The 12120-nt window shown below is 36.5% G+C and overlaps 1 protein-coding gene across 1 annotated transcript in view; it reads right to left on the reverse strand.

The window, feature by feature from the left end:
• Positions 1 to 4141: 4141 nt before the first annotated feature.
• Positions 4142 to 12120, reverse strand: part of LOC131894065 (oocyte zinc finger protein XlCOF6-like) — a 32918-nt gene continuing 24939 nt past the window's right edge. The window contains 4 exon segments of the mRNA XM_059244213.1: positions 4142 to 4914; positions 4916 to 6930; positions 8162 to 8288; positions 11190 to 11310. Coding sequence (XP_059100196.1) covers positions 4747 to 4914; positions 4916 to 6930; positions 8162 to 8288; positions 11190 to 11219 — 2340 coding nt within the window. The 5' untranslated portion in view covers positions 11220 to 11310 and the 3' untranslated portion in view covers positions 4142 to 4746.

Consider the following 12120-nt stretch of genomic DNA (forward strand, 5'->3'; position numbering starts at 1 on the left):
TAGAATCTAAAGGAACTACAGAAACAATCAAAACTAGGAGATTAGGAAACAAAGTGAGAGTCAGGAATATTCCTAGTTATATAGTATCCTAAAATAAAAGTAATGAAATTCTTTGATGTTATGTGAACACACAGGACAAATGTATGGTAAAATTAATAATTTAAAGTTTACAACTGTATTTTTCCTTGGTAGTATTTTTCACATACACTGTCAATAACATAAAATAGGATAATCTTGACATTATTTACAGTACAATATTCCAGAATAATTTCTAGAGAAACAATATGGCAAACCCAAATTGCACATCCCATTTGCACATTTTTTGTTTTTAAACCATTTATTAGATCATGTGTTTTAGCTTATGTGTATCAGTGCTTTGAAGCATGTATGTATGTGGGTCTGTTGTGGCTGGTGTCCGCTGAGGTCAGAAGGCATGTGATCTACTGTAATTGAAGTTAGGAATGGATATCAACAACTTTGCCAGTGATGGGGACTGCAACTATGCCCTGTTCAAGCACAGCAAGTGCTATTAGCTGCTGAGCTAACTCCTGTCCCCATTCCACTTCCAATGTCACTGGAACCTCTCACCATTCCTACTGCAATCCCTACAAAATACTTTATATATTTGTTATTGTCTATTTCCTCTCCACCTTCCAGGCCTCTTTATTCTGCTTCACAAGTCAGTCTTGCCAGTGAACCCAGACTGAGAAGATCCTCCAAAACGTCTTGGATTTCTATCACAGTTCGGTGCTCTGTAAATAAAGAGAAAACTAAATAGAGGATTTTTTTATACAAAAGATTCAACTATCATGCAAGGTCTTAGTACTGTTACTCCTTATGGAGCATTTTCAGAAACATAACATGGTTTTTACCACTCTTAATCACATATCAATCAAAACTCAAGGGTTAGAATCAATTGAATGGTTGGGATGACAATATTTTTACAATTTTGAGTTTCTCAATTAATCATTGAATAAAAATAAAAGAAACCTTACTTATGCCATAAGGAACATTATAAAGAACAAAAAAGTAACATGCAATGTTCTTTTCTCCTCCTCTGTGAGACACATTCACATAGAGCTCATAAACTCACACATAAACCGGAGGAGCAGTAGAGACTGCAAGAAAGCGATGTGAACTCACAGAAACCACAGTGAAGCAATTCTTCAAAGTCCAACATCTGTACAAAGTACAGTGAGGAGGGTCTAGGCATTTCCCTCTTCCCATAAAAAGAAATGTCATCAAATCCTGGAATTAAAGAGAGTATTTGAGCCAGCAGTGTTTATTCAGTGCTTTAATCTTAACATGAAGAAGGCTGAGAGACAGATCTCATGTAAGTCCAGGCTTGGTCAAAATGGTGACTTCTCAGGGCAATGGACTGTAATATTTACTCAATAAAACAAAGCCAAAACCAAACAACAGCAAAAAATTTAGTCATTCATCCATAGGAAACGTGCTTTTGTTGGGCCAACAAGATAAAAGACAGTAAGAGTCAATTTTTTAATACACTTGAGTCATCAAAATTACCTAAAAGCAGTCCAATTTTGTCCTAAGGTATAGTGCATTTTATAACTGTAAATATAGTACAGCCTGATATTCTCTCATGGCAAACATACTGTGCTTTTCCATACTGTAAGGTGTAACATAAAGAACCTAACATATGAGTGCAGCTTGAGAACAACCACAGGATCCTCTGGTGCTACTTGGCTTAGAGGGTGCCATTATGATAGAAAATGGGAGAGAGGGCCTGAGTTCATGTGGAGAGAAGCTATCTGAAGAGGCAAAGGTGATGATGTATGCGCTGATTTGACATCTGAGCATGGGCTTCTGCCACGGGCAATATCTGAGTTTGTGGCCATACCACAGCCAGGGCCTATGTTGATGTCTTTGGTTCCTGTTTGCACTGATGGCCATGCGGATGCCTGGGGTCTATCTGGGCTGTCACTTAGGTCCATGTTGGTGTCTTGGGCCCATCTTGCTGCTGGATCATGCTTATCTGAGTGGACTGAACTGGCACCCAGGGCAATGGTGTCTCATGGGCCCAGGTTGATGCTGAGGATCATGTCTGGGTCTTTTGTCCTACTGCAGCCAGGGCCTGTGTTGATGGCTATGGCCCGTGTTGCCACCAAAGGTCATACGAATGTCTGGGCCCTCAGTCACTACCTGTGGCCATGTTGGCATCCAAGGGCCTTGTAGCTGCTGGGGCCATTTTGATCTCAGAGGCCTATGCTGCCACCTGTGCTGTGATGTAATTAGGGCTGGAGCTGCTGCTGAGGGCAATGTCTGGCTCTTACCATGCTCTTCCACAAATCCTGTTGAATGTTCCAATTCCACAAGGGCCTCTGCTTCATTTGCAGTCATCCCTCTGATATAGTGATTGTTCCTGCATCACTGATTTGCATGTGACCCTCTCTGTCCATGTTCTTCTACACAGTTCCAGCTCTCAGGATACCTGGACCCATTTTATACAGCCTCATCACATGCTTGCTACCACCATAGACAAGAACTGTGTGTATAAATAGTTACAGAATGAAGAAATCAATAGTGAGAGATACAATGGGAGATGTCTTTTCATTGTGCACAAGTTTAAAAATTTACCATGATATTGGAAATCAGTACTGATTTAGGATAATGATTTCAAAGTCATGAGGCAGAGGGATCTCTATCCATTGAACACCTGAATTTGGAAACTCATCATCAGAGTCTGTCCAGCTGGTTGCAATCTCTAGATTGTTAAGAGACAGTCCAGAAAACTAACTTTCCACTGTCTTCGGTCTTGGGTCCAACACCCCTGATGCAGCAGTAACTGACAGAAATTATGTATGGTCATCTGAGTACAACAGTCTGAATTTATTCACTATTGTACCAACCATGAGCTCCTGTTTCAATAAACTCCAATACTGACAACACTAAAATATTCTCAAACAAAATTTCTCATGGGTTGAATATGACATTGTTTGTACTGAAATACAGTTTTAAAAAATGTGTAAATGTGTAATTATATGGATTTGTTAACTGAAATACCCTGAGTTATCTAAAGAACAAACTTTGAGTCTTCTTGGTTTTAGTATCAATATTCTAACATAATGCTTTGGAGTCAACTAGATACTTGTTCATCACTTCTCAGTATGTCAAATTGACTTTACAGCACACTTTTAGGGATAAAGTATAAATGAGCATGTGTACATTGTATTGTGTCCATAGATTATCCCATTAAAGCCTCATACTTCTTGGATGGACTTACACATATTAAGCTGAAGGTAAGTCCTTAGCAAATCTTTTTGAGTTTTGTTTCATATGAATATTCTGGGATTTCTATATTAGCATTGTGGAGAGGCTTTAAAAAATTGAAATTCATTTCTTGGGGCTTGTAGAGTGGGGTGATATGGTATAGAATGTATAGACACAAGCACACCTCAATTGTCTGTAGTATAGGCAGGCCCCTGGGTAGCACTGTTCTGAAAGTCACTGGAGTTGGCTAAATCATGGGATATTAGCATGAGTTCAAGCTATTCAGGAATACAACCCAGTTTGGATGAAGTCTGTCAGTAACAGTTTAATAGCTGTATTTTCATTTGACCTTTTACAGACTTCTCTCCCACTGCTCCTTGAATGCACGGGAGAAAGCAGCCTTCTATCTGAGACTTCCAAAGTCCCTACATTGTGTGAAGCCTTTATAACTTAACAAAGTACTGCTATGCACGCAACCCTGCAGCAGTGAGTACAAACTAACTTTCCTATTTTTGTAGACTCAAATAAGCCTTTTCTCCAATACAGTGGTTCCAACTTTCCAAATGCTGCAAGCCTTTAATACAGTTCCATTCACTTCTATATGGGTGTATCTGCAAGTGGACAGAACTGCCTAGACAATAGAAGCATCGTATCTCATTTTCTAAGACCAATGAAAATATATTTTCCTATCTCTTGGGCAACTCCTGTGAGCGGGTCTTTTAATCTCAAAAAAATCATGGCCCACAGGTTGAGAATTGCTACTGTATTATCATTTCCCTGTTTACAAAAAGTTTGGTGGAACAATTAGTGGGTTCAGCACATATTTATGAGAAACATTTCCTGGGGAGATACAACATGCATATGGATCTACTCACCCCAACTGGAAACTGAAAACAGAATCAATTCCAACTTTTTTGAATCAATGAGCTTTATTGGAATTGCTTACAGGAATATGGGGAAGCAGTTACTTACATGAGCATAAGGGAATCAAACATAGTTGCTATTATGACTTGAAACCAGAATGTGATACTGCTTATGAATAATAAACCCTACTATACACTGCACACCTGTCTGCAGGCATATCTAAAGAGCATCCTATATTGATGGCTAAAATCCTCTTCCAAGGGGCATGACTTCTCTTTTTTCAAGTTAAGATGACTGAATTCTGTCAGTTTCAGAGATTTCTTGAATCTGTTTTGAGCAGTGTATTCCCTGCTTTAATCAACTTCCCTCAGAATGTATCACTCCAGTCTCCAGGAAACTGTTAAACAGCATATACTTGAGGTTTCTGCCTTTTGTCTTCATTATGAAGTATTTGACATTGAACAGGTAAAAAGTTGACGAAAATTGTCCTACATTTTCATTTTCGCTCTGCATAAACTTATGATACCCCCATCTAAGGTTGATATTAGTAACACTCAGGTTTCATAGTGTGATCAAATATCCCAGAACATATTCTAAGAGGTAAACCAACAGAAAAGGATTTCTCACATTCACTACATTTTTAAACTTTCTCTAATGTATGTATTTTCTGATGTATTCTAAGAGATGAGCCCCAGGTAAAGAATTTGTCACATTCACTACACCTGTAAGGTTTCTCTCCTGTATGTATTCTCTGATGTATTCTAAGAGATGAGCCCCAGGTAAAGGATTTGTCACATTCACTACATTTGTAAAGTTTCTCTCCTGCGTGGATTCTCTGATGAGTTGTAAGACTGCCACTCCCTGTAAAGGATTTTTCACATTTAGTACATTTGTAAGGTTTCTCTCCTGTATGTATTCTCTGATGAGTTCTAAATGTCCCTTTTTTGGTAAATGATTTGTCACATTCAGTACATTTGTAAGGTTTCTCTCCTGTATGTATTCTCTGATGAGTTCTAAAAGTCCAATTCTGGGTAAAAGATTTGTCACATTGAGTACATTTGTAAGGTTTCTCTCCTGTATGTATTCTCTGATGAATTCTAAGACTGCTTTTTGTAGTAAAAAATTTGTCACATTCACTACATTTGTAAGGTTTTTCTCCTGTATGTGTTCTCTGATGATTTCTAAGTGCTGCTTTCTCAGTAAAGGATTTATCACATTCACTACATTTGTAAGGTTTCTCACCTTTATGTCTTTTCAGATGTATTCGAAGTTGTTGGCGACTTGCAAAGGATTTGTCACATTCACTACATTTGAAAGGTTTCTCTCCTGTGTGGATTCTCTGATGAGTTCTAAGATGGTCTTTTGTGATAAACGATTTGTGACATTCACTACATATGTAAGGTCTCTCTCCTGTGTGGATTCTCTGGTGACTTTTAAGCTGGTCTTTCGTAGTAAAAGATTTGTCACATTCACTACATTGGTAAGGTTTCTCTCCTGTGTGGATTCTCTGATGAGCTTGAAGATGGCCCTTCTCATTAAAAGATTTGTCACATTCACTACATTTGTAAGGTTTCTCTCCTGTATGTATTCTCTGATGAATTCTAAATGTCCCTTTTGTGGCAAAGGATTTGTCACATTCACTACATTTGAAAGGTTTCTCTCCTGTATGGGTTCTCTGATGAATTCTAAGACGGTCTTTTGTGGTAAAGGATTTGTCACATTCACTACATTGGTAAGGTTTCTCTCCTGTGTGTATTCTCCGATGAATTCTAAGATGGTGTTTTGTGGTAAAGGGTTTGTCACATTCACTACATTTGAAAGGTTTCTCTCCTGTGTGGATTCTCTGATGAATTGTAAATGTCACCTTCTCAGTAAAGGATTTGTCACATTGACTACATTTAAAAGGTTTCTCTCCTGTGTGGATTCTCTGATGAGTTCTAAGATTGTCTTTTGTGGTAAATGATTTGTCACATTCACTACATTTGAAAGGTTTCTCTCCTGTGTGGATTCTCTGATGAGTACTAAGATGGTCTTTTGTAGTAAAAGATTTGTCACATTCACTACATTTGAAAGGTTTCTCTCCTGTGTGGATTCTCTGGTGAGTTCTAAGATTGCCTTTTTTGGCAAAGGATTTGTCACATTCACTACATTTGAAAGGTTTCTCTCCAATATGGATCTTACAATGTCTTTTAAACTTTGATAAATGATAAAAGCACTTACCAGAGTCTGTACATTTGTAGAGTTTTTCTCTACAACGGATTTTGTAATGTACTTTGAGTTGTGAAAAATGCAGAAAGAATTTACTATAATTTGCACATTTATAGGACTTGTCTCTGGTATGGGCTCTCTGGTGTCTAATGAGGCTTGAGTGAGTCTTGAAGCATTTCCCACATTTCCTGCATTGGTGTGGTTTCTTCCTGCTATCAGTTTGTTTCAGTGTGATTTCTGTATTAGAGTCCAAAGATGCATCATACTCTGTATTTTTGTGTTCTTCCTTTACTGCATCAGTGCTTCGATTTTGGCTAATGATAGGACACAAATTTAAACAGTTTCCACAGTCTTTATATTTGCAAAGTTCTTCTCCAGCATTCCCACTTTTGTGTCTGTTGAGGTTTAAGGTTTCAACACAGGCACCTCTGTGGTTAAAAAAGCTGTACTTGTAATTTTCTGCAGTATCACTTGTGTTATAAGATCTACATTGGCAGAATTCATGAATCACTTTCCCAAACTCATTACATTTATAAGACTTCTCTTTGACATTTTCATGATCATGGATGAAGTGCTTTGTGTCTTGATGCAAGACCTTCCCATATTTACCACATATGCAATGGTTCTCTGAAAAATAGTGTATTAGGGATAACAGCAATTAATGCATGAGTAACAGATTCAATACCAGATGTTTTCTTAGGTTTACAATGATATATACACTAGTAACTTTCAGGCTCAGAGCTCTTAACAGGGGATTTTTCTGTTTCACAATGATTAAGTGGATGCTCGTAAGAATCTCCAATCTGATCTATATCAAACCACAGGGACCAATTACAGCCTACTCATTCTTTTGTTCCATTTATTATGTTTTTTCATTTATTTGATATCCCAACTGCAGTTTCCCCTCCCTCCTGTCATCCTGTCCCTCTCCCCACTTCCCCTCTGTCTCCTTATCAACTCCTCCTGTTTCTGTTCTGAAAGATGCAGGCTTCCCATGAGTGTCCACAATACATGGCATATTAAGTTGAGGTAGGACTAAGATCCTCCCTTTGTATTAATGCTGGGCGAAACAACCCACTCTGAGGAATAGCTTCCCAATAGCAACCCAAAGTGTTAGGGAAAGGCCTTGATCCCACTGCCAGGATTCCAACAAACAGACCAAACTAAACAACTGCCATACATACGTAGAGGACCTAGGCAGGTCCCAGGCATAGCCTTCTCATTCTTATTTAAACACTGCACCTCACAGTTGGTAAGACAAATAGGTGTTTGAGCAGTAAAGATCTTTGAGAGAGAAGCTCTGTGAAGGATCATATGAAGAATGTTTCCCTATTTCTTATGTTTTTAAGACAGGTGGCAGGAAACTCGCCATGTGCTCTTGCTTTAGCCCCCAATGCACAAATATTAAAATCATTCTGTGCCAATACTAAACATAGCAACCACATCTCAAAAATAAATAAACAAAAACAACATTCTCATAATGAACAGCTCTTTCTCTAAAACTTTTAGTGTTTAAAATCAGAAATAGGTGAAGAGTTCAATCCAGCAGGAAAATTAAAATATTCTAATTATTACGAGTATTGCAATATATTTCCTTTCTCTGAATATTCAATATTCTCTGAACATTGAAATAATTTTATGTTTTAGATAGGAGGACTGAAGAGATCACAGAGAATATAGCATTGGGTACTCTTTTAGAAGACACAGAAAAATGTAAATGAAACACCATTAAAAAGTTATGTTGGGAGCCAGAATTTCCCTCATTTCAAGGATTCTCTCGGATCAGAGAGTTTTCATATACACAAAGTAGGTAAACAAAAAGGATGAATAAAGAATTCTACAATAAGAGAATCCTTACCCACAAAGAGTAGATTGTTGTAATTCTCCAACATCACATCCATGTACAAAGCCTTCTGAGCACAATCTAGACATTCCCATTCCTCCTGCGAGATGTCCACAGCCACATCCCTGAATGATAACAGACCCTACAATGGAAAATTACATATTGACCATGCACTGATTGACAAATGATTTCTTTGTTAAAAGAGACCTAAAGAATTAGAGACATGTTTGTGATATATATATATATGAGGCATGGCAATTTTTAAAAGACAGGAGTTTTCTAGAAGAGCTGCATTGCTACTCCTTCAGAGACAATGTATAGCAGGACATAGTACATTGCTTACATCTGTTAAGTTTCTGTCCTCCATGAATAATCTGATGTTTCCTAAGACTTGAATAGCAGATTAAAGATTTGCCACAATCACTATATTTGAAAAATTTGTCTCCAGTTTGCAGTCTGTCATGTTGTAAAGTCCTTGAAAACATAGTTTGGTGCCCAGTACACTCATGGCACCAAAAAAAAAAAAAAAAAAAAAAAAAAAAAAAAAAACAACAGAATTTAATCTCAGATCCATGATATCCAATGCTCTCTGCTGAATCTTATAGGCAGGAGTCATATACAATACATACACATACTTTCAAGCTAATATATGGAAATATATAAAATAAAATTACAATTTAATTTTAGTAAAAGATACCTTTAAAAAAAATCCAGAGTCTTTATTTCCTATCTCTGTGAAAACAGGATGATATAATAATCTTGCAAACAGCAAACTTTTAGGGAATATAACATAGACATTTGAGGTCTAGATGCAGGAATGTACCTTTATGAAATAAATGTTGATATCAAACAGAATCTCAGTGTTACATCTCAGAGGGCAAAGTTATAATGACAAAAGTATGTTTCCAAATTATACAGCAGATGACCTTGCTTAAATATGTATACTAGCTCAATCCTGTCTGAAGCTGGGTTCACCTGACTCTATTCTAAAATTCCCAGTTGAGATCCTGAGGCCTAGGTACAATGCTGCACCCTTCCTAGAACAAAGAGGTAGAATACAGAATGCAGAATTCATGGATGAATTAAAAGTCAATATTTTCTTGAGAGTAAAGAGTGTAAAATCATTGAATATATACAATATTTTAGAAGATATTTTATGAGAAATATTTACAACCATGAAGTAAATAGAAACAGTAGAATTAGACAACATTAATGTTATCTAAATTTTTCTAAAAGTATTGATAACAATTCCATAAATTCCATATGGTGTTTCAATAAAGAATAATTAGAAATACATAAGTAAATAAATGCATATGTGACAATGCAGTCATATGAAATAAGCATTTTCTGTTATCAAAACAAATGTATTAAACAGAGTGAGAAATATTCTAACTCTTTATTAATTTTGAAGATATTATTGCTCATGCGATTGACTGAAAGAAATTTAAACCTCTTAATTTCAACTTTTTTTCTTCAGTATTTGAGCTCATTCATCTAACAGGATTTTAGTACAGATAAGTATCACTTACGATTACGCCTTCATTTTTCAAGAACTAGAATACATATGGTTATATACTGTCACAAGTGTGCACCAGAAATGTAAACCGGAAGACTGAAGGCATAGCTCAGAGGTAAAAGGCACTTGCTGTTCCTGCAGAGAAACCTAATTTACTTCTCTCTAAACACATAGCAACTAACTACAATGTCTGACTTCGGTGCCAAGGGTATGGCGTTAAACTCAGGGATCCAGGGACATAATACATCATGCAGTGTACATAAAAATATGCTGATGACATCTCATATACTTAAATATTGTGATGAAAGAAATAGAAACATTGGCACAACTCCTCAGAATTTTTCCCTGTGTAATACAAACCTTCAGGGAGAGTAAAAACAGGCTGGTGAAGACCTTCTCTCTCCAAAAGAAAAGAAGAGAGTAAAGTAATTAAGAGGGACATTTGTGTATGCTTGAAAATTGATGGCTTATATGCAGCACCAAGTCAGTACTCTCTAGAAAACTCTTACTAATATATTCCACATAATGCTATACAAAGGTCGAGACAGCAGTGCTTATGCCCCTTCTAAAAAATGAAATGAGATAAAGAAAGAATAAGAATTTTCTAAAGAGAGCTAACCAGTGTGCGCTGAGCAGAATGTCTCAGGAGACAAGTACATTTCAGGTGTCACCACACCTATCATCACTGTATGGCATAATATGATAAAAAGAGAAACCAGAATACAACAACCTTCATCTCTTCACAGACACATCAACTTTCTGGCAAAAGCAAGCCACATATAACTTCTATCATCTGTGTTCTCCAGGGTGTTAAAATATTTACTCTTACGGTCCAAGACAATGAGTTTCGTCTAATTCTACTTTTCTATAAATTTCTCAGTGATGTCAGTGAAAAGGTCCTTGTATTGGCATGTTTACATTCATAAGCCTGTTTCTGGAAAACTAACCATTCCAGAAATGCAACTATGTGGTACATGAGACCATTCTTCCTCAGTAATGTAAAAGGCTACAAGTCCATTCAAAGTAGAAAGTGGCCATCAATATATTTCTTGAGTGTCATCTACAATAGCTTGTGTCTTAGAAATTCAAGTCTTGCCATGTGATGGTGGTGCACACTTTTAATCCCAGCACTTGGGAGACAGAGGCATGCAGATCTCTGTGAGTTTGAGGTCAGCCTGGTATACAAAGTGAGTTCCAGGGCAGCCAGAGCTATTCCACCACAGAGAAAACCCTGTCTCCAAAAACCAAAAACCAAAAAAAAAAAAAAAAGAAAAAGAAATTCAACTCTTTAAGTACATGGAAATTCATGACCTCACAGTATAAAATTGAGTGAAAGTATTATGGGACAAGTCTCTGCTATATAATTGAAAGATTTTAAAAAACATAATCTTGAATATAAGAGAAGAAAAATACAGATAAATAAGGCAAAATAACACTTTCACTAACATTGCAAGCGGTAGAAATTAAATATTTAAATGGTTTCAATAATAAAAACAATTTTCAGAGAAAAATGGATATGACACTGACCTGGGGAGCATTAGCCACAGAAGCATTCATTGTTCTTGTTGTTCTTCTCTGAGTTTCTCTTGCAGAAACAAAGACTGGAATTCTTGTTGAAATTTCATATCAACTTGTCAAAAATGCAAATCTAAAAATAATACAACACTGTTATGTTCAATGCCAAGCCACATAAAAAGACCCTCCAAACCAAAATGATGCCAGAAATTTTGTCAACATTCCTCCAGACTAGAGAGCATGGAAAGATATATTTAGAGTGGTGAAAGAAAATCACTACGAACCTTATCATTGTACCCAGTAACATTGGCTCTTAAAATTCATGGAGAAGGAAGGATATTTGAAGGTCATAAAATAACAAAGGTCATCCACTCATGCTGCACCATAGATCATAATTGGAGGCAATATTTACATAAAAAAATCAGTGAGAAATTAGCAATGACAACCTAGAAAAAAAATATTAGAAAACAAAAAATAAAAAACAAGCTAAAAAAAAAAAAAAAGAAAAAGAAGAAAACAAATAGAACCAAGTCTGGTGGGCACAACTTAACTTCACCACTCTGGATAAAGAGGTAGGTGTAACTCTGTAATCTGTTGTTAGACTTGCCTACTTAGTGTGTTTCAGAGGAGCAACAGCTATTTATTAAAACCCTCATCCAAAAAATAATACACAACAAAAAATGATCTAATGGCCAAAAATGAAGATGAAGAAATGGTAATTAGAATCTTACCTTATTCTAATTTCTGGTGGCAATGAAAACAGGAGAAATCCCTTAGGAGACTTACAAAGAGGACAAATGTACTCATCATATCACCCTCGAAAGCTGAGGGATACAACCTTGTTTCAACATGTACAGATATATTGATTTAATACAGCAAATATCCAGACTCTGACAGAAGGAATATGATCATATTAATAAATCTATTAAAGGGCTATGGAGAA

The sequence above is a fragment of the Peromyscus eremicus genome, chromosome 1, assembly GCF_949786415.1.
Source record: "Peromyscus eremicus chromosome 1, PerEre_H2_v1, whole genome shotgun sequence".
Classification (NCBI taxonomy): Eukaryota; Metazoa; Chordata; class Mammalia; order Rodentia; family Cricetidae; genus Peromyscus; species Peromyscus eremicus.